Below are 22,229 nucleotides of genomic sequence, written 5' to 3' on the forward strand. Positions count from 1 at the left end.
AATAGAGTTATAAAACTGAAGCAGAGTTCTATCATATTTTATTATTTTATTTACAAAAAGACAATACAGTCAAAGTATCACTTGCTCCTTTTTAACTTTTGAAATTCTCATCAGGCCACTGCTAGAATCTTCTGTGAAATTTAAACCTTATTCTTGAAAATAATAAAGGCAGAATATAAACATTAACAATTAAATCATTTAAACAAGCTAACAAGTTCCACAGATGTAGGCTCAGCCAACACTGCTCATTATATCAGTACCCACAACTCCTAGGAGACTAAACAGCTGCTACTTTAAATGAAAGTGTTATTCCATCGATCTATCAGGCAGCTAACACCCTACTGCTGCCATTCTTCTTCAGAGAAAAGAGGTTAGCCACACTTGTTCCTAATCTGCCAAAAGCAATGTGAAAAATCATAAAAGAAATATAAATCAAAATATAAAACCGAAAAAGGTACAAGAGAGTACTGATAACAATATCTGCATTTCAGTGATTTAGAAAAGATAAGAGAAAAAGATTTATTTTTTTAAAAAGCAACATTCATGACTAGAATTTCCAAAGGATGTCTGGCTTTCCATAAGTATTCTCTTTCCTCAGGTGTCTGCATTTTCAACTTCTAGGACACTGGGAAACACTTGTTTTTAACCAGACAACTCCAGCAGTGATTCAACATACTTCAAGCTCAAGTGTCAATATTATTAGTAATATCAATAATAATTATTCAGCCAATGTTGTGAAGAGATGCAAAGCTTGATTCAACTACAGATAATCGTTGCTCCAATGCCTTCAAAATCGTTTCTGCCTGTTAAGTAAGGGGGGGGGGGGAGAGAAAGAAACATTTTAGTTTACATTAGATGTTCATTATTACTTGTGTACCAAATTCATGGGCCCACAAATGAATTACAAGCCAGTATACCTGTTGCTCACCCTGCCTCCTCAGTATGTCATGAGTAGGATCACAGAAGACAGGAATGTATGTCACCCTCCCCCATATGGTAGATCATAGAATCGTAGAATTGGAACGGACTGCAAGAGTCATCTAGTCCAACCCTTTGAAATGCAGGAATCCTGCCCACAGCCATCTCTGGGTGGACTTGAACCACCAACCTTCTGGTTGACTGGCATCATCAGAGGATGACAGCATGATCTGTCTGTTTGGGGCTGAATTTTCACATTGATCTCCAGCCAGAACTACATGGAGAACTCAGCAGCTGCATGCATATTTCAACATATCTGCATCCCCAGTTGCAAACGGCCATTATTTTCTCATATAAGAGTACCAAAAGAATCTCATGTCTCTTTTCTCCCCCGTTTCCCTTAACAAGTTCTACTGACATGATTACTGTGTTTCTTAAGTAGAGGGGTTTTAAGAAGGAACCATCATCACACCATCTTTCACATCTGAAAAAGTAAAACATAAAACCACCACCTTACCCTTCCTAGTGACTCTTCTAAACTAGCTCGACTTTCAAGCGTTAGAGGCTCTTCATCAATTTCAGCTTTTTGTTCCGAGGACCCTAGAGTATAACTTGGACATTGTACAGTTATAAGTAACATCACGACCACCCAATAAAAGCATGAACATTTATTAACTGAAGAATCATTTACCAGTGACAGCAGTCATAACTGTAATACTCAATAACTGAAATGCACACATTATTTACAGACTGGTTGGCCCCTTCCCACTATTTTGTTTTAAGTAATGAGAGCCTGCATTATAAGTAGAACATGCCAGGTTACCTGGGTGAAGGTCCACCTGAGAATGTAGGGCTATGTACCATAAGGCAGGTGATGAAATTCCAGATAGATGTATGACAAGTGATGATCTGCAGCAACATGTTCTGGTGCATCCCCAATCCCTAACAGGAATGTTCCTCTTCAGCCTCAAGGCCAAGCCAGCTCAGAACAGAAGTCTTACAGAATGTATGAGGGGGATGAAGAGTGAAATGACATCTTTCTGAAACTTATGCAACTCTATGGTCCTGCACAGGCCCTAAGATTGGCCTCAGAGCCTTTGCTCTCTGGTCCGATTACGGACCATCAGATTAGTAGCTACCAGGGACAGGGCATTTTTGGTGGTAGCCCTGTATCTTTGAACACCTCTCCTCACACAGCCCCATCATAGGTGATTTTAAAGAGGATTTTAAGAACATTTCTGTTCTCCTTGATATTTCCTTGATAGTTCTGGTATAATTTGTCATACTGGTATTTGGTGTACAGTTAACTCACAACTTGTGTGCACATTTAACTTGCATGATTGCAGCTTTATGCGCTCAGCGGATGGCCAGCAGCAATCAAACAAATCAAACGCTCGCAAGACAGAAAGCTTAAAAATTATTTCCAGGATCTGGGAGGCTCTCACAAGATCTTGGATGTCCCTATGAGATCTTGCAAGAGCCTCCAGAGCCCACACAACAGCCTGCCAGTACCCAGTAACCATGTGAGGGGAATGACCCATTTGGCATACCAGCTTCTGGAAAGGTAGGGATGCTTGAGTGGGATGTTCCAGGGTCGCTCTGTTGTCATTTTGCCTTTACATACAATCCATGAAATGTAACCCCCACACATCTTGCAAGTCATCTATATTTATTTTATTGACTTTTCTTAGCTGCCTAGGGAAGATTTCACCCAAAAGATATCAATGCATTTAATAATTAAATTAAAAAGGATAGCAATTAGAACTTTACAAGTGCAATGCCTAAAATTAATACCAATTGAACAAAATGGTCAGTTCTTGAAAACATCGAGATAACTTAATGATGCACTGCAATACTTATTACTGTGCTCCCATGCTATGCTTGTATTAATTTGCATAATACTTGAATTTTGAGCAAAGCACATTATTTATTTAAAAATTTATAACCTGCACTTTCATTAAAAAATAGCAAAGTGGAACACAACATACCAAAAATAGTAACAAAGAAATCAATAAATATTGATGGATTTAAAAAGAAAATGCATGTTGTTAAGACAAGCCTAAATGAAGAAGTTTTCAAAATACATCTGAAGGAAGGGATGAGAATTACCATTAGATCACAATCCTCTATCTGTAGTTACCCAAGCACACATTCAAGGATAATTTTTCAATGGTTGCTAAGGAAGTAGGGTAATTGGATATGTTTCAGAGAACACAATGCACACTGTTATCTCTTGTGTTAGAAAATGCTACTTGCAAGCAATTGTCAATGAATTCTCATCTTTGGAAATGATGGCTATTTATTGCACGGAATAATGGTTAAACTTAAAGGACTGGGGGATAGGGTGGTAGTGGGGAAATAGAGGAAGAAATTGATGTTTTCCTCCTTGTTACCTAGCTGAATGCAAACAAAAATGAAGGCCAGTTTTGATTCATTTGCACTACTGTTCCTCCCTGCAAAAAACTTTACGCACATCAGAAATAACCCAGAGTATTGAGGAAGTTGTCCAGTTTTATTTAAATAATCAATTATCATCAGAAGAAAGGCAAATAGAACTATTGCTTTGCTTACCTTTCAAGAGAGTCAACATTTAAGCAAAATAAATCTCGTTTATAATCCAGATGTATCGGAGTGCATCTGTAAATGCTTCCAAGGGTCATGTTGCACCCAGTGCAAAGCAAGGTTTCAAGCATGCTGTAAAGCAAAGCATCACTTAGAAAATATGTAACATCATTTTAACATGTTCATGTTCTAATTCAGAACACAGCAATGTACCACTTCCAGTACAAATTAAACAAATGGCATAAAACAATTAGCGGGAAGCTGTTTTTTTACATATATTTTTAATAAAAAGGATTTATCCTGTCCTCCTTCTGAGGAGCTTCTAGCAGCATACCTGGATTTCCTGCCCACTCCTAGTTATTGTTACTAAACATCAGGAATAACTTTCTGACAGTAAGAGCTGTTCAATGGTGGAACGGTCTCCCTCAGAGGTTGCAGACTCTCCTTCATTGGAGGTTTTAAAGCAGAAGTTGGATGGCTATCTCTCATGTATGCTTTAGTTGAGATTCCTACATTGCAGGGGGTTGGACTAGATGACCCTCAGGGTCCCTTTCCAACTCTACAATTCTATGATTCACAACACTCCTCTAGGTTGGTCTGTGTCTTAATGCCTGGCTCCAAAATCACCAACTGGTATTCACAGCCAAGTACAGTGGTACCCCGCAAGACGAATGCCTCGCACAACGAGAAACTCGCAAAACGAAAGGGTTTTGCGAGTTTTTAGTTGACTCGCGAGACGAATTCGTCTATGCCTGTTTTTCGCAAGACGAATTCGTCTGGCGAGGTACCACTGTAAGCCGGCTTACCTTTTCGCTCCGGTCGGGAGGGGTGTTGTCCGCGTCCGCCATTTTGGATCGACTGTGCATGTCTGCGCATGTCCAGACATGCGCAGTCAATCCAAAATGGCAGACCCGGACAACATCCCTCCTGACCGCAGCGAAAAGGTAAGCCCTCCTGGAGCCGCGCGGCGCCGCGTTGCCGGTCGGGAGGGGGCCGTGGGATCGTGCCCGATGTCGGGCATGATCCCACGGCCCCCTCCCTCCCTCCCGGAGCCGCGCCGCCGCGTTTTAAGACTGCAACGATCATTGCAGTCTTAAAATGGGGCGGCGTGGAGCTCCAATGCCGGTTGGGAGGGGGCCGTGGGATCGTGCCCGATGTCGGGCATGATCCCACGGCCCCCTCCCTCCCTCCCGGAGCCGCCGCGTTTTAAGACTGCAACGATTGTTGCAGTCTTAAAACGGGGCGGCGCGGAGCTCCGATGCCGGTCGGGAGGGGGCCGTGGGATCGTGCCCGATGTCGGGCATGATCCCAAGGCCCCCTCCCTCCCTCCCGGAGCCGCGCCGCTGCGTTTTAAGACTGAAGCGAGCGAACAGCAGCGCAGCTGTTCGCTCACTGTAGTCTTAAAACGCGGCTTGGCTTGGCTCCGGTGCCGGTCGGGAGGGGCCCCCGGACTTTCCCCCCCATAGGAACGCATTAATTAAATTTTAATGCGTTCCTATGGGAAAAGGTGCCTCGCAAGACGAAATTTCCACAAGACGAAGAGTCTTGCAGAACGAATTAATTTCGTCTTGCGAGGTACCACTGTAAGGATTTTGTGGCAATGCAGTCAAGATATGAATTTATTCTGAAATAGTTATTGCAATCAGACAGAATTATTTTATATACTTTGTTGTATTAATCTGGTTTGAAAAACCTAATACCATTGCAACCTTTTTTCCGGTTCTCCCCTTTGCTCTTAGATCATAAATCAAAGACAGCCTAGAGTGTGACTGTGCGTGGGTGGGTGACCTTCCTTTACAGGGAAGGCCAAGAGATTACCACAGGAGTCAGAAGCAGCTGTGCGCGTGAAGTGTATGTGAAGGCCACTTCACGATAAAGAAGACACAACAACCAAGCAAGTCTGGGCAAAGGCAGTCAGTCAGGCAAAATGTAAAACTATATGATGCTTTGTAATACAATGCCAGGAACCCTGGAGACAGCCAGCTTGGGGCCTATTTGAGAGATAAGAGATAAGGCAGAAGCTGAACTGTCTTGGTTTGTACAGGGGCCCCTTGTTACACAGGACAGCCAAAGGTGTCAGAGGGATCACCCTAAAACCTGAAGCAGGTTGGAAACCCACTCCTAATAGAGCCTTCTTGTGCTTCTTGGGTGCTACCCAGCAGAGTCCCCAGCCATAGTCTGATCACCCAGACCTGCGTGCTTTTGATTATAGCTGATTCCACCACATTCAAGTCCTTGCTGGGTACTTCAACCACTGCATTACATTTTAAGAATCAGTCCTTCCGAAGCACTGATTATGACTCAATTAAAAGGCCTGTTGACCAACACATTGTTTATTTATAAATAAGTGTTAAAGGCAAGTTGTATATATTTATCTGACTGAAAGCAATATTTTAAAAATGGTTTTCCCAGGACTGTATGGGCACTTTTTTAAAGGACTTGGTCAAAAAGGTGCAAATTCCCATGTACTGCATTCACGCAAGTGTGCAAAAAAACCAAAACAACTATTCAGAGTGATGGTTAGCAGATGTGAACCAAACTCTTAAACCAGTTTTAGTCTTAGCCAATAAGCATAAATGATGTAGCTTGAATGTTCAAACAGATTCAAAACTCTGTGTGGAAATTAATTTTCTTGGAACACTTGTAAATATTTTAAGAAGTGACAACTCAGTGGCAAGCACTGAAGATCATTAACCTATGTATTTTTATTATGCATGCACACACTTCCCAAGGAATGTCTCCTTAAAAATCCTGAAAACACTAATGTAATAAGATATACATCCCATACTTCCTCAAAGATTCAGTATGAGTAACAGGCTTAAAACAGATGGCTTCAAAAAAATAAAAATAAAACTGCTCTAAAGTGGCTTCCTATTCCCCTTCCTAATAAAAAGGAGTCAAAACATATTGTCTATTAGCCCATATGGATACTTTTAGGGCAGACCTTTCTTCTGACTTTCTTCTTTAGCATAAAGCTCTATTGTGAGACAGATCTGTTTCACTTTGGGATTTTCACCGCTTACCAGCCATATTCGCCTGCTCGGCTTGAAAGTTTTTGTTCCTTGTCCACTGAAACATTGTGCGTAACATCTGAAAATCAAAAGATGCAAGATCAGTAGAAAAGTAGTCTGCCATAAGTACTCCCAGCCCAATTTTGCTATTTATCGCCAACACAGAATGGGAAAACACTGAAGTGGGTTGGCAAAAACCTCGGTCCCAGCTAAGGGGCACAATAATGCCCACATGCTTTGGACAACCGGGTGGCAAGGAGTAAGTTTAATGCAGGTTCCAAATCACTTTGGAAATCAAAAAGTGGCATATACATCACTAGCACTAGAACGGAGTCCCCTGAATTATCTTTGGCTGCAAGTTTAAGCACATTTACCTGGGCGAAAACCCCACTGAAAATAACTGGACACACACAAATATAGGATTGCAACGTTAGCTCTGCAGAATATTTCCCCTGTTCTCTCTTTTAAAGTGTTTTGTTGTTCCTTCTGCAGCTTCACCGTATTCACGTTCTTTTATTGCAATGCCTTTGCTTTAATTCCCTCTTAAGTCGCCCAAATAATTTCAAGCGATGGCGCAGCCTAAAACCGCCTGCACGGGAAGGAACCGCGCGAGGGAAAGCGCGCGAGGTGAATAGCCGCGCGGGCGGGCGCCTAGTCGCTCACTCTTCAACAAGATGCAGTTGGTGTCCTCGTCGTTGAACTCCCAGCCGAGAGTGTCTCCTACGGGCCGCTTGCACCCAGCACACAGGAACACCATGGGCAGCTCCTCGGACCCCGCTTCCTCTCCGTCTCCGGGCCCCGGGCTGCCAGGAGACGCCTCCGTCAACGGGAGAGAGCTGTCTTCCACCGGGAGCGCCGCCATTCTCTTTCAAAGCCGCCCGCGCCGCGCACCTCCCCTCCGCTCCAGCGCCGGAAATAACAGATGCAACGCGGTGCCGCTCTAGCACGCAAAGGGAGTCCTTCTCTTTTGCCTCTCCGAGGCTAAAGGGCGGAGCCGGCGGCCTCCGCGGCGTTCGAGAGCGTGTATGAGCATGCGCTGTGGCTCTTGGTGATTCAGTAGTTCACCATAGCAACGCTGGGAAAGCAGCTGCCTTGAGGGTCCTTTGCGAGGTTGCATGGTAGTGATTTCTGAGAGAAGTAGTTATGAAAGAAAAAAAAACTCCAAAATACAGATTCTGAAGATTTTGGGGGGGGGGGGATGTCTCTCAATATTTTCGACAGACACGATTCCCAGTACAGTACCAACCAACCAAAGCTGCAGCTGCTAGTGATAACAGCAAGAATATGCATACACTGCAGGTTTTTAAAGCAAAACCTGCAAGGTGTGCATATTCTTGCTGTTGAGGTGGCAGTAGGAAGCACATCACACGCAGCAGTGGTATCATTGCACTTGCAAAACTACTGACTCCTGTGTGGTGGAAAAGACATTTGCTCTTGTTCCTTTGTGGAATCTCTACGTTCCACCCTTTTTCTACATTCGTGTTTGTTTTGTAGTCGGTTTGTGTAAAAGGGGGGTGGGAGGTTATTGCTGTGGATGCTTGTGGGCAAGGATGGATACCACTCAGGGTGAGAGCCTGGATGCCTTGGAGAGGATTGAAAGGTGTTGAGTTGTTCATTTCCTGCAGTGATCACACTGTTGAAAAGGGGAGTGAGCAGTGCTGTAGGTGAAAAATGAGGTGCCAGCTGTTGCTAACACCATTTGCTTTATTTTAGTGGGCCGGATGTCCTGTTTGTTTACCTTGGTAAGGTGTTGGTTGTCCTTCCTGCAGTTTAGTTTTGTTTGTTTTATGACAGGGTCCTTACTTATTTGACTTTTTTAATTAGTCCTTAATTTTTGTATATTGCCATTTTCCCTGCTGTGGGGTTGAAATGTTAAATGAAGAACAGTTTATGAATAAAATGATGGTGATGATAGCCTGTCACCTGCTGGCATGGTTTTCTTTACCAACTTGGCTATGTGTCTTTTCTTATTACTTAGTTCTGCATTAGTGATAACATAGAAGAGTTAATGACAGCTTGTACTTCCCACAAGGAATGTTCACATTTGTCATTCTGGCACAAGAGACCATCATCATACACTGACCTTCATTTCTGCTGATTGGGTCTCGTATCTAGGCATTCCTCAAGTATGTCTGCTCAAATGAAAAGCTACACAACTACAGAATCTCTTTATAGGAACACTTAAGTACAACTCAACATAATTGTTGGTTGGGGTTAGAGCTGGCTAGGAGGTTGTACAGAGATGGCTAACAAGACAAATTCATCCAGTTTTACTTACGATTTTGAATATTACATGGATTATTTAGATCTACTTCCAGTTGATGCAAGAAAGTTGAAGGCAAACAGATGTAAGTATTGCTGTTCTTGCGTTATGTGAGCAACTAAAGCGAAAACAACAAAAAAGAAAACTAATCCTTTTTTCTGACTACTGCATAGTAATTTGACTACCAAATTCAGTACCAGTCTTGTGCAGGTTGTCTACTAAGACAGTCCACCTACTTCATTAAAACTCTTTTCCAAGTATGTATGCATTAAAATTGGATGGAATGTATATTTTTGTTTTCAAGAAGTTTGAATTTTTATTGTTTGCTTAATGACTTAACTGCTGGAATACATTAATATGTTTTGAACATTGTAGTAAATGACAGGTTCCCTCTTACTGTTACATTAAAAATGAGAATATAAGTCATGTACTTCAAATGCTATACTAATGAAAGCAATGTTTTGCTATTAATTTCTTAGTATTTGGAGTTTCAGGAGGGTGTCCTCACTTAAAGCACTGCAGCCCCTATTACTTGGGAAAGAAGCCTTCCTTGAGTGGACGTAACATTGCTTAGTAAGAAAATCTATAATAAATGCCTTTAGGATTTGCAAGGTGTTATAAATACTGTATTTCTTTCCACAGATTCAATTGTCATAGCCCTTTGGATTGGGCTTGCTTCTTTTGTGGCATTTCTTTTCCTTATTTTGTTCTATATATCTCGGTCTGGTTCTACACCCGTGAAGTAAGTACAATGCTTTGTGTTCTGTAGATGAAAGGAAATGTAAGGTTTTATGCCCCTGTGAAAGACAGGACTTGGATGCAAAGTAAGCATCCTAGATTTATATCCCTAAGCATCTAATTAATGAACGCTTGGACTACGTTGCTTCTAAAATTCTGTATAGTACCATACATTCCCTGCTTCCATTAGGCTCACAATGGCCTGGTTTGGATTACTGCTCTAGGCTTCCTATGGTGTCACTTCATTGCTGCTTTTATTATTTCTGAACCAGGGAACTGGGGCTAAACATTCATTAACAAACCAGAATCATGGTGACTTATCAGCTGACATTAAACCTTAGTTCCCCAGATCAGATGTAATACAAGCCAGAAACCATTGTCTGAACTGAGTGCATGTCTTGCCTGCTGTAACCCATCTCACACTATTTCTCTGAGGGGGTCCAAATAGGAATTGCATGTTAGTGTTCCCAAAAGTATCTTCCTACTGGCCCTGGTGTCTATGAAGCCCTAATTCTGCACGAGTCTTTTAAAGAAGTAAAGTGAATGTAGAAAATCAATGTAGGGTGATGGCTTGAATCCCCCCCCCCTCTTATCACCTATTCAGTTTGTTTTTGAGTCAACCAACCATTCTAGCTGTGAGTCAGGTATTTGGGTTTTAGTAGGCAGGCATCTTAAAACATAATACACCAAAAGCCTTAAAAATCACCTTTCAAAACTTCTGGAAAAAAATAGTAAATATTTATTCAAAATCCAGCTTAAAAACATACTGTAACTTTCGTGATACATAATTACAAATAAGTTATGAGTTCTAAAATAGTTCTCTTTATGGCAGTCTCTCCCCCCCTCCCCCCGGGTCAAGATCTGAAAGCATGACACACACTTTACATTTAAGAGTGAAAGACAGAGTGATGAATTAAAAATGGGTAAATGTCTTTGCAGAGAGAAGCTATAGCTTCTTCAGGTTCCCATGTTTTTTGATCATCATTCTTTTGTTTACCATTTGCTGCTCCATGTATCAGTTTAACATGGGTTATAAATGTGTCTGGTTGCTTTGCTCCCAGCCAAAGATCTCCAACGTAAACAGAAGTGAGGAATATGCTTGCCTCTAGGAAATAAGAAAATAATTGTCACAATCAATATCTTTTCTTAAAAGCTGATCTATATCCTTCATTTACTCTGCTTATTTTAAATGGCAGAGTTTCCAATACACTTTTTTAAATGGAACATTTGATACTTCATTAAGGGAACATTGGTTATTGATGTTAAACAGCACTTTATCCCTTATAATATCCCTTAGCATACTCAGGCTTATTTAATTTCTCAATCAATTTTAATGTCACCAGAATCTCCTATTCTACATTACTAGTTAATCTCTTAGTATCTTCTGGAATTACCGTATTATACAGCAAAAGGCAAAATTTCAAGAAGTTTTATGGAGAAAATTATATGCTTAGTTACCCCTCAACATCCTTGCTGAAAATAACATTACCTTTCTTTGTTCTTTCTTCCTCTGTTACTGCCGAGAGGCAGAACCTTTCCACAGTCTCATGAAAAGCATTTTTGGTCAGGTTCTGGGAATCTAGTAGGTGCAGCATGATTCCATTAAGCAAAGACAGATCACTCAATTCCATGGCCTTCTCTTCACAGGCATTGTAGACGGTACTGTAAAGCTTAAATATACCACTTTTGAGAGTTACATCTTTAAGAATCTCATCTACCACAGTGCTGTTTTGCAAAGCACTCTTTTCAAACCACTTGAAAGTCAAAAGTACATTTTGCACATTGAAGCTGCTGTCGAGAAGAGACTTCACTAGCCATCTGAATACTAAGTAAGCAATCTTACACGTAAGACCAGGATTGTCATCTCCATTGTGCTCTTTTGAATGCTTTGCTGGCATATCCAGGAATACAGGTTCCCAGTGGAAAAGCACAGATAACAGGACAGATCTACATTCTTCTAAATATTTCTCATCCCACTCAGATGCTGCTTCTGCCTCTATTTCAATTTCATTCTTTTTCCGAACAAGTCGGGATGATGTTCGAAAAGGTGCTTGTGCTTTGTTTTTGTCTTTAATGTTTTCTGTAGTAGAAGAAAACAAACAAAATAATTACAACAATTTAAAGAAAAATGAGAAAAATTGAACTTTCTGAAAAGTATTTGTTGGTCTTATTGTGAAAAATGTTTCTCAGTAGGTACTTGGATGTCTCCAAGTTGCAGTGAGGAGATGTCTTCACATTGGCACAGGAGAGGTTTCCAAAGGTGCAAACTGATTTTTTCTCGTCTGTGCGCAACCATCATCTTGCTCCTGTCTTAACCTCTCCTGCACTGCTGTGAAGACATATTCACACCTAAGGCAGAATGGTAATAAATGAATCAATTCAGTATTTAAAAGCTGACAGTGAGACAGAAGGACAGATAGAACCTCCTGCTGAATTGTGCTTATAAAGTTGGAAAGTAACAGGTTAAAAGTTCAGCCAAATCCCAACAAGATAAATAGCTCAGTTGCAGGAAGCCCAGACCTGAACATTTATCTTGAGATTATTATCACTCCATAGATTTTGCATGAATGCAGCCAAAAATATTTTCTCTAAGCAAATCTTATTATAAGCCCTATCTTTTAAATCTACATTAACAAAAGCAATTTCCCACTTTATCTTAAAAATGAGAATTCTTTCTTTGATTTACCCATCTCAGTGCTGTTTTGTGTGTGGGATCACACAAACTACAATGGTTTCTGCTTCCACACAGGTCTCTGCTCCTTAATTATCCACCCCCACAAAGGCTCAGGAAAGGGAAAAGTGATTAGGTAAGGGGTTGACTGTCCTAAGCAGATCCTGGCAAACTGTCATGATGAAAGTCACTTACACTCAGAGCTTCATTTTATATAGAGCATATGGTGATATTCTATGAAGTTTCCCACTAGACAAAAAATACATAGTGCAAGGGAGATATGAAATCCTTTTTCTTGGATCATGTCTTAATGAAGTACATATATATTTTAATGATTTCTACTCCCTTTTCAAACTTCCCAAGGAAGCCTGCCTGGGGCCAACAATAATATCTTTTCAGTGTGAGGTTAAGGGCTTCCTCCTCTTCCATGCATTTGATGAAAAATGATGAGCTGGCTGTTGTGTTCAGTATTTTCAGAATTCAGCAGAAAATAGCTGACCTCATTTAAAACACATGATGTGTTTAGAACTTACTAAGCAATTCTTTTGTTTGGTACTGTTGAGCAAATATCTGAAGAATATCTTGAAGTTCCACATCTTTGCCAATTATGCTCCACTTGTGCAAGAGCAGCAGAACATCTTTGTTTGAAAGGACATGCTCATTCACAGTGAATCTTCCCATTTGTCTGAAGGCCTCAAAAACCACAACACGGTATTCCAATACAGAACTCAATGTGCTGAAAAACTGAATCAATATGGCAGAATCCAAGTTGGTCCTTTTTGGCAGGGGATAGAGGGAAAAAAGGTTACAATGCTCAACCCAAATGGTAACTAAACTCAAAATTTGCTTTTGTTTGGAAACAAGTGACGGTTTATTTAATTTTTGTCTAACACAAAATAAGAGTCTGAGGGAGATAAGCTTGCAGCAAAAAGACAGCAGTGAAACATGAAGGCTACTGATTTGAGTTATCATTTGTTATCAGGTTGCATAATGTGCTCTGGCTTGCATGCAATATTAAACTATAGTTTAAAATAAACTATGGTTTAGTGTGCACTTCTTTTCCACTTTTACTATGCCCTGCAGGAGAGGATACAAGACAGAGCCTGGCTTGTCATGATGTGCAAACCTGGGAGGAAACAAACCTCAAGGTTGGGTACACAGTTCACATCAAGCCAGACTCTGGTTTGTTTCCTCTCCCATACTGTACAGTCAAGAGTGAGGTAGGAGCAACATGCTTATGGGCATTAAACCATAGCTTATTTTAAATGATGCTTTAATGTCGCATATGAACCAAGCCATAGTAGGAATAACACTTCCAAACAACAATACATGTGCTAGTTGGGTTCAAATAGCCAATTCTTTTCCACGGGTTTTGAATCTATTTCCTCCTTCCAAACGTGCATACACTTTTCAGGCAGGGCTACTCAAGTGCTTGATGTACATAGCTTTCAGTGTAAGTCTTTCCTGAAAATGCTGGTACACAGTAAACAAAAATAAAAAGCTAAATTTGTTTTACTGGTGAATGCATAGTAGTGAACTCAAGTAGCAAAAATTACACAGTGTAAGGGTTAGGTCAAATGAAAAACTGGTCAGTGAAAAGAGACAAAATCAGGCATAGCATCTTGTTAGGGGTGAAAATGACTCTAAGGGTTAAGAACTGCCAAAATTCACTGAGAACTAAGGCTCTGAAGAACTGCAGTGGCTGAAAAATACAATATGCAATAGTTTTGAGAAGGCATAGACTACTGAATGTTAAGCAGACTTCAGCAGTGCTTCTCCATGGCCCTGCTCACAGCCTTGATTACAATTTAGAAAGGTGAGAAAGATATTCTGGAAAATAAATAAAAGCACAATGTATTGAAGACAGGCTCCCACTGAGCAGAAATGATGAGTGGGCCACTTAGACATTAGCAAGTACCAACCAAGGCATTTAAGATCACTGCAGGTGAGCTAATATTTTTTAAAAAAATGATTGTTGCCATTTACAATGAAAAATAAAAGGTGAATTTTGATATATTACAAAAACTCAAGGTTCAATGAAATTTAATTCCAGCTACATTATACTCTTGAAAACAGAAGGAAATACATACCGAATGTGTTTAAGAAGCATTAATAAAATGTGAAGAAATTCACTGACAAGCTGGAGAGGAAGGAATCTCTGATTTTCTAGTAGCTCCTTTGTATCAGGTGTTCCAAGTGACTTTTGTTTATCTCCTAAATTAGTTACCCAAAGAGTATGAACTAAAGAGATGACACTGCTTAGCATCTTGGATTCCAGAAACCTAGAATGAATGAATGAATGAATGAAAAATATAAATAATAAAATAATAAGAAATGTTCCATGTTTATTTTATAGCAAACCAGATTACAATAGTGCACCAAAATAGCATTTAAAAAATAATATTTCTCAACCATTATCCACCAGTCCCATGAGCTGGATACACAAAATGTTACCTTTAACATTGTCTTTCACCTGAGGGGAAAAAAATTAAATGGAAGGGAAAAATCCAACACTGAATCCAGAGTGTACAGGGTTCCTGTTGATGTATTTATTTGGAATAGTCACTGTAGGATTTAAACCTAGAGTAGACTTTGAACATACATTTAGGAAATTCACATTTCCCACATCAAACACTACAGTGTGTGTGTGTGTACTGAGATATTGTGTGAAAACAGAAACTTTGTTCAACAGTTTTTTAGAGATGAACGCTGCAAGCCAAAAATGGGATCCCATTTCTTTTAATTCATACTAGTTTAATATGGGACCTAAGCTGAAGAGTGCTGAAGTTGTTAAAGGCAAAGCACAGTAGCAGCAACCATGGGCAGAACAACACAATGTCATTTTCCTACCATCAGCGTAACAATCCTCAAAACCTCTTCATTTATCCCTGGACAATTTAAGTTCAGTTTCAAGAACAGGAGATTCAGCTTTTAAATAAAACATTGCTAAAGCCAGTTTTCTGACTACTATTCAGTTACGTTACATTTCAGAAACTTATTAGAGGCCAAGTTTTCTTCAACAAACAAGGATGACAGAGTATTAATAACATGTTTTCTCCAAAGAAGCAATAGAACACTCTGTTAAATTCCAGTTAATGAACTCAAGTCTTTGCAGGCACACGGAGTACAGCCTCAGACTACATGGCAACAATAGTTAATAATTCTTAACTAAGTTGATAATTATATGTATAGGCTAACATTTTAACAGAATCAAAGTTTTTAAAGTATCTCTAAGTAAAAGGATTTAAAGGGCTTAAGCTGTTTCACTGTGCAACTGTATGCACGTTTACTCAAAAGTAAGTCTTCATTGAAGGTGGCATCCTTGTAAATGTTTTTAGGATAGCTGCCTTAGTGGCATACCATGACCTCTATGAGCAAAAATGCTTATCCTAATTTCTTGCTCTCTTGCATATGCACATTTAAAAAGGTGAAAGAGATAATTTATTTATCAATCAATCAATCAATCAATCATGAATACTCTTCTATGCACCTTTTATCTAGTACAGATATTATCCAAGTTAATAGGCTGTGATCTCTTATTAGCTGATAGGCAGCTTTGGTGATATATGCAGCATTTTGAAGTATTTCCAGAATCTGATGCTGAAAGACAAAAAAAAAAAGAAAATATTATTACTTAGTTACATAAGATGTCCTTAATAACTTTCACAGCTGCAATTTTAAGCCTTTGGGGATGAAACAAGGGGAAAACAACTAGATCTAATTATCAGCAAACATAATAAAAGAGTTCTGTAGCACCTTCGAGACCAACAGTATTTTGGAGTGAATACATCAAAGATGGCGTCAATCTGGAAATTATCTTCTCATGAGTGTGGGCAGAATCTACAGTATCCATCTGAACATTGTGTTCAATACTTCGCCTTAAAATGCATGCAAAATGGTACCATGACACCTCCAGAATGCAGACAGACATTCTAAGGGTACTTGGTGACCTATATCTTGCTTCCATGTGTTAATATAAAGAGTACCCCAATATTTTTGGTTCTAGTGTTTTCAACATTTTACAATACTCCCCCCTCCCTTTTTAGCACACTCCTTGGTCTTGGGAGATAGCTTGTTATTTTCAAATTTTGTCTCAAGCTTTCTATTCATACATAATGACTAACTTTTATAAAATCTTACTAGCAAATATTGGGGCGAGGGGGGAAGAGAAACAGTGGATGAGATATAAATTAACATACAGGCAGCAACTGATTGATGCACAATCGCGCATGCACACCAAACCCAGAAGTGACCCGAAAACATCACTAAAAGGGTGGAACGAGGGAGGAAATGCTTTACGCAGGTCCCACAGACAAGTGTGGGAGTCTGGAATATAACCCCTGCACAAAACAAGGATTGCTTGTATCTTCATAAATTACGAGTAATTCTATGCACATTCACTCAGAAGTCAGTATTGTGTCCAAGCTTATTCTGAAGTAAGCAAGCATGGATTGCAGCCTTAGACTATTACTACTACAGACGTATGTTGAGATCCAAAGATAGCCACAGATGTTACAATTCTTGACACATTAAAGACTTAACTGGATGTTTTACTTTAATATATGACTGAATGAGAGTAGTTCTTAGAGGAAAAGTCTGCAATGTTTTCTTTTGGCTTTAAGTTAAAAGTGTTTAGGAGTATCTGTATGTGTTTCAGTTGTATTTTACCTGGGAGGATTCATCACACAGTGGACTATGGAAGAAAGACAGAATGACATGGAAAATTCTCTGATAATCATATAGTTCATAGCAGTGTTTGTCTTTGAGTCCTTCCCCGATAATTGCAAGAATCCATTCACGCTCCATTCTGTGCTGAAAAATAAAGAGGGAGCATAAATTACTATTGTAACTTTTCCACTCTATTCCCACTCTGTAGGAATGTCTCCAACAGATCTGATAAAGATGAAGAAAGAAGGAAAAAACCACATGATGCTGCAAACAGAGACACAAAAATCTAAATTCCAGATATGCCAGTATTTTGTGACACTGCTAAATATAATACACATTTCTTACTTTAAACGGATTAAACCATTTTCATCATTTTTCTGCATTCAGATTGTGACTTCTTATACAGTCACAAGAAGTCACATACTGAATGTAGAAAAAAAGATGCTTCACTTGCTTGTCTGTATCTTATTGCAAACACACGGATAACCAGTGTCACTATTTTTTCTTGTGAATGTAACATCCCATGCCAGCTGTGGTTAGGTTTAGTTTTTATGTGCTTGGTTTGCTTTATTTTGTTATTTGGGTTATATGAATAAAATTTAATAAAAAATACTTTTTTAAAAAATGATGCAAATATGGAATTTGGAATGTGTTTCAAAACCAGCAGCTGTGGTGAATGGCAGAAGGAAAGAATAAAGCAGCCATGTGTGAACAGAATTGCATAACAGGAAGAGGCGGTTGCCACGTGGACACGAATCTCAGTGTCTGAACAATGACTCTTTTACCATGCTCAGAGTTTAGAAATGAAGATCCTGGGTGCTGCAATCAACTATAAAGACTATTTACATGGTGATTTGGTTGCAACAGGCAGGAAAAGAAAAGAAAAGAAAGGAGATTCTCAGAATTACTTGACAGGTGCCAGATTTTTGTGTACAGAGAACAGAAAGCAAACAATTGTGCTATTCATGAATGACAGTTTACACTACACAGATTTCTATTACCTCTGAATCAAAACTGTAGAAAAGCTGAAAAAATCCAGGCACCTTCTTCAAATCCAAATACTGATGAGATAGAAGGAACTTGTTCAGCTTTGTGTACATGTGCTCCTCTGGGAAGAAAATAGAATGGTTATTGTAACATGAAAAAAGCCCTTATCATTTCTGTAATTAAACTCAAGAAATTTCTATGCTCATCTTAAAAATCTCTCATTTTACAGCATGACAAGTCTGACACACATTTCATGATCACAGGGATATCTAAAATGGAAATAACAATTTGAATAAAAGCCCTTGTTTTTCATTCTGAAACAAAACCAACCGAAATTTAACAGAAACAAAAAGATTATCTTATGAATTTAGAGAGCAGGTGTAACTTGTTCTAGAATACCTGGCTTTAGCATTTGGTGGGCTACTCTTGAAACATACAGTGCCAAAGGGAAAGTAAATCTGAGATTTGGTTGTCTTATTCCATTCTGCACAACATCCATAAGGTAAACCAGCTGAAGCACAAGACAAAAAGAGAGAAATAATTAGGAAATTGGTTGTATGATCCTATCAGTAACTGCTCAATTGTACACACAGTCCTCATATGACAACACAGTATGATTTTCATCAGGAACTGCAGAAAGTACATGTTAATCATAGTATAGAGATTATACTCAATTGAATTAGAATACCTATCCTAATATAACTGAATGGAAGTGATGAAGAAATTATTACTAATACAAATGAATGAGAAATATTAAGTTCTGTACAGTTATTTCACTCATGGTTTGAGTCCTATACATAATTTGGAAATCTGGGAGGTGGGCAAGGAAGTTACATAGTAACCTGAAAATCAGAAGCATATTGACATCTTTGGCAGTTAGCAATACAGTTATCCTAGGAGATGCTTTCAGAGCAAGTTTAGTCTTAGTTAGACATGTTTTCAAACCACTGCATACTTTAGGAAAGCTAAAGTTAACTCCTTACCTGCTTCTGTTCTCTAAACCGAGCCCCTTCTAGGTGAGAGCGGAAAGAGCTCAGGACATAGTATGCTGCTGCTCGCATGTTACTGTCATAGCTGCTAAGGGCTGCTACTGCCAGACCCAAGGCATTGACGTCAACAAACTTATGATATGCTACAACACATTCTACATAGGAAAAAAGGGAGTGGAAGGAATGTTTTAAAATGTTTGTAAAACGGAAACTCAAAATCTTTTACAAGGTACAGTAATTTTTTAAAGGAAGACTAAATTATAGGTATGCACATTAAATCATAGCAATTTCTAGAAGAAGGGTGAATGAATGCCTGATTAGAAAATTGTCCTCTTCTATTCTTCTGCAACAAAGAATTCAAGATAGAATCTCTCTGAATTGGCTCTGCTTAAGCAAATAAAGACACAAACCCTCTTGCACCTGAGTTTCTAATGAGCCTTCGATTCTGGCACCACCCAAACCACATCTCTTTGTAGCTCTCCTTCCCCTACACCGAGGTGCACATACAGGGTCAATTAAAACAGATCTAATTACTCTTTACCATGCTTCTGATTGTACCATGTGGTGTTTGATACAGCTTGGCAATAAGGATCTCTATTTCTGTTTCATCAGTGCATGTATATTTGTGGAGCAGTGATTCTACTTCAAGCTAGTGATAGAGTTTGTAACTAGAAGGCAGAGCAGTTACAGCTGAATCTGTTTTCCCATGAGCCACCCCTCTCCCCTTACTAAAAGGGAGATTCTGTCAACAAGGAATCTTGTTTTGTATTTTGGGGGCTAGCCCTAAATTTATGGAGTGAAGATTAATCTGGGAATAGGAGTATAGGTCATGGAAGGAAACATCAATGTTGGACCTGGCCTTGGCAAAATGAAACTTGACAGATGACATGCAAAACAGCAAGTTTAATTTATGTTGGACATACAGTTTTGTTTACAAAACCTTGGAAAAATCAAGGGGAAACGGCTGCTGAGATAATGATCTGTTCTAGAGGTGTCTTTCTTTCCTTTTGTATTTCATTAGGGGCTTTTACGCCTAGTGAGAAGCAATTATGGAACATTTATTCACAGGAGACTGTTATAAACACATGTAGGAAGCAAAAAATATAACAAAGACCCTTTCGGCTACCTGCTGTAATAGCCCAGCATGTTTGGGGCTGTTCCACAGACCATGTTCAGAGTGAATGGCTGTGAAAAGATTCCATGGAGACAGCAGGTTCTTAAAATATTATTTGAAGGATAAAAGGAAGGATTGTGTGATGCAGTAAGTGGGAGAAAGCCTCAGGGAACTGAGACAGCAAGAGAGGCAAATAGGAACCAAAGCAAGAGCTGCAGCTTGGATGGTGTTAGTGAGAAAAACAAAAATAATACAGGAATCGTAATGGGGAAAATATCTGGTTTTGACTGTAGTGGGGTGGACAGTCTTTAGCTGGAAGCTTCCATGTCCTAAGCCAGGCATGGCCAAACTTGGCCCTCCAGCTGTTTTGGGACTACAATTCCCATCATCCCTAGCTAACAGGACCAGTGGTCAGGGATGATGGGAATTGCAGTCCCAAAACAGCTGGAGGGCCAAGTTTGGCCATGCCTGTGACCTAAGCAAATGCTTTCACACATTCACAGAATGCCTTGCTGCCACTGACCAGAAAAGATTTTCTTTCTGTGGTAATGCAAAGTCTGCAAGCTAAGAGAAGCTATGGCAATGAAGCCACAAGGAAAAGGAAGCAGAGTCGGTGGACAGGTGAGGTAACAAATCATCCACAAAAACAGAGAATCAAAGCAAGCAGTGCTTTTCAAAACAATATTGTTTCTGGTGGTGGGGAGTGGTTGCCATTCCAAAGATGAAAAACTGTCTTCTCCCACCCAAGACTAAAAACAATCTCTGCTTCACCTTATTTAAATCAACCTGCTTACTCCCACTACCACATACCCTTCAATGCTGTACTCACTACATGGCTTCTTTTTCTTTTTTCAAATTTGATTTGGAAATCCTGCCTGCTGTGTAGTTTTCTCAAAAAACAAAAACAAAACACCTGTTCACGTGGCCTATCTGTGTGTAGCTTCCCAGCCACTTAAATTTCCTTCTATGGCCCCCTCCATCCAGATTTCACATAATCAATCCAGCAGCAACCAATATTCCTCATAGCACTGACAAATCTAATGATACCAAACTCCTGCAAAACAACGTAACAGAATACAGCACAGGAGATGCTGTGGGGGGAAACGCCCACACACCCACCTTCACTATTAAAAAGAAGCATTGACTCTTTTTTTTCAATAGGTGAGTGAAAAATTTTGGTTGGGAAAATGGAGACGGGTAAGTGGCAGGCACCAAGATGATGCATACAAACCAAAAATGGTGACTGCCAAGTGCACTGGCGGCCCTTCCAAGCCTGCTCATGATGCAGAATCACAAAACCCTGTGTGGTGCAGTGTCAGATGATATTTTTCCTCCACCTCAAAACCCCTACTTGTTTTCTTCAAAAAGTATAATTAAAGCCTTTGGGGTCAATTTGATATCTGATGTCTGCTCTGAATAGAAGAGCAAATAGTTTAATGAGCAATTACATGATCAACTAGCCACCTGTTTTAGAAGATGCCATGACTCCTGAGCAAATGCACACCAGATGCCATAATGCAAATGAGCTCCAGATTTTGAAGCATTTTATAAACAGATAAGATATTGACATATAAAGCATACTATGTTAGCTCAGCAGATGTGCATAAAGAGCTTGCATCCAATTACACAGGCTTCAGACTAAATCATGAACACAAATAAAAAGCAAAGGAAACAGCAAGAAATACTGTATTCCAAAATCCACAGTTGGCCAACATATTTGTTAGAACCAACCAAAATGTTGCGTGCTTCAGGTTCTGTCAAAGCTGTTGATCGGGCTGGAGGTTATATAAAGCAAGGACAGGGGGGAGGAAGAAAACTAACACAATAAGCAACAAAAATGGTTCAGTGTAATAGCCAGCTTTGTCAATATAGAAACTGCCACCTCTTTTATTTGTGCTCTCTACCGTATTGTTTTACTTAAGGCTGCAGAAAGATCTGGGTAACAGACTTTATATTCTCAGAAATGGAGATCAGCCATTGCCTTTTTAAAAAATCACACAAGCTTAGCTGCAACCTCAGACCTGCATAGCAAATCTTTGATAGTTTTCAAGCCATAACTTTTGGGGGTCTATGTTTACAGTTTCACACTAAATGCTTCCCAAAATACAAGAAAACCATTTCCTATACCTGGTCTCAACAATTCACTGAAGAGATGAAGGAGAAAACAGGGGTCATAGAGATCTTGAAGAGCCACTTCGCTTTTGCCTTTGCTTAGGAGCATCTGTTCTTCCTAAATACAGGACATAAAATAAGGTATGACTGAATTTTAATTGACGTGTTTTTTAGCTGCTGTGAAAGCCTTCTCATA

The 22,229-nt window shown here is 39.6% G+C and overlaps 3 protein-coding genes across 5 annotated transcripts in view; 1 reads left to right on the forward strand and 2 right to left on the reverse strand.

The window, feature by feature from the left end:
* Positions 1-532: 532 nt before the first annotated feature.
* MIS18A (MIS18 kinetochore protein A) lies at positions 533-7,395 on the reverse strand. Its single transcript, XM_033146915.1, has 5 exons — positions 7,155-7,395; positions 6,504-6,570; positions 3,490-3,612; positions 1,436-1,529; positions 533-803 (listed from the first exon to the last, which is right to left on the reverse strand). Exons 1-5 carry the CDS (start codon positions 7,351-7,353, stop codon positions 723-725), a joined length of 564 nt encoding a protein of 187 aa, XP_033002806.1. The 5' UTR covers positions 7,354-7,395; the 3' UTR covers positions 533-722.
* A 582-nt stretch (positions 7,396-7,977) lies between these two features.
* Positions 7,978-17,300, forward strand: MRAP (melanocortin 2 receptor accessory protein). 3 transcript variants are annotated; one of them, XM_033146917.1, is made up of 5 exons: positions 7,978-8,839; positions 9,234-9,314; positions 9,397-9,496; positions 12,242-12,299; positions 17,040-17,300. In XM_033146917.1, the coding sequence occupies exons 1-4, from the start codon at positions 8,734-8,736 to the stop codon at positions 12,297-12,299; spliced, it is 345 nt and encodes a 114-aa protein (XP_033002808.1). In that variant the 5' UTR covers positions 7,978-8,733; the 3' UTR covers positions 17,040-17,300. The 3 variants fall into 3 exon arrangements, 1 of the variants encoding a protein (XP_033002808.1); XR_004426451.1 differs by lacking the exon at positions 12,242-12,299 and adding an exon at positions 12,855-12,989 and having other exon boundaries at positions 7,979-8,839; positions 17,040-17,078; XR_004426452.1 differs by lacking the exon at positions 9,234-9,314 and adding an exon at positions 12,855-12,989 and having other exon boundaries at positions 7,986-8,839; positions 17,040-17,078.
* URB1 (URB1 ribosome biogenesis homolog) overlaps positions 10,323-22,229 on the reverse strand; it is a 48,876-nt gene continuing 36,969 nt past the window's right edge. Inside the window, exons 30-39 of the mRNA XM_033146916.1 lie at positions 22,049-22,151; positions 18,802-18,962; positions 18,218-18,329; positions 17,833-17,939; positions 16,832-16,975; positions 15,654-15,763; positions 14,254-14,445; positions 12,697-12,938; positions 10,982-11,572; positions 10,323-10,597 (exon numbers count right to left, since the gene is read on the reverse strand). Of these exons, the coding sequence (XP_033002807.1) occupies positions 10,380-10,597; positions 10,982-11,572; positions 12,697-12,938; positions 14,254-14,445; positions 15,654-15,763; positions 16,832-16,975; positions 17,833-17,939; positions 18,218-18,329; positions 18,802-18,962; positions 22,049-22,151 (1,980 nt within the window). The 3' untranslated portion in view covers positions 10,323-10,379. The remainder of the gene's footprint in view (positions 10,598-10,981; positions 11,573-12,696; positions 12,939-14,253; positions 14,446-15,653; positions 15,764-16,831; positions 16,976-17,832; positions 17,940-18,217; positions 18,330-18,801; positions 18,963-22,048; positions 22,152-22,229) is intronic.

Source organism: Lacerta agilis, chromosome 4, assembly GCF_009819535.1.
Source record: "Lacerta agilis isolate rLacAgi1 chromosome 4, rLacAgi1.pri, whole genome shotgun sequence".
Classification (NCBI taxonomy): Eukaryota; Metazoa; Chordata; class Lepidosauria; order Squamata; family Lacertidae; genus Lacerta; species Lacerta agilis.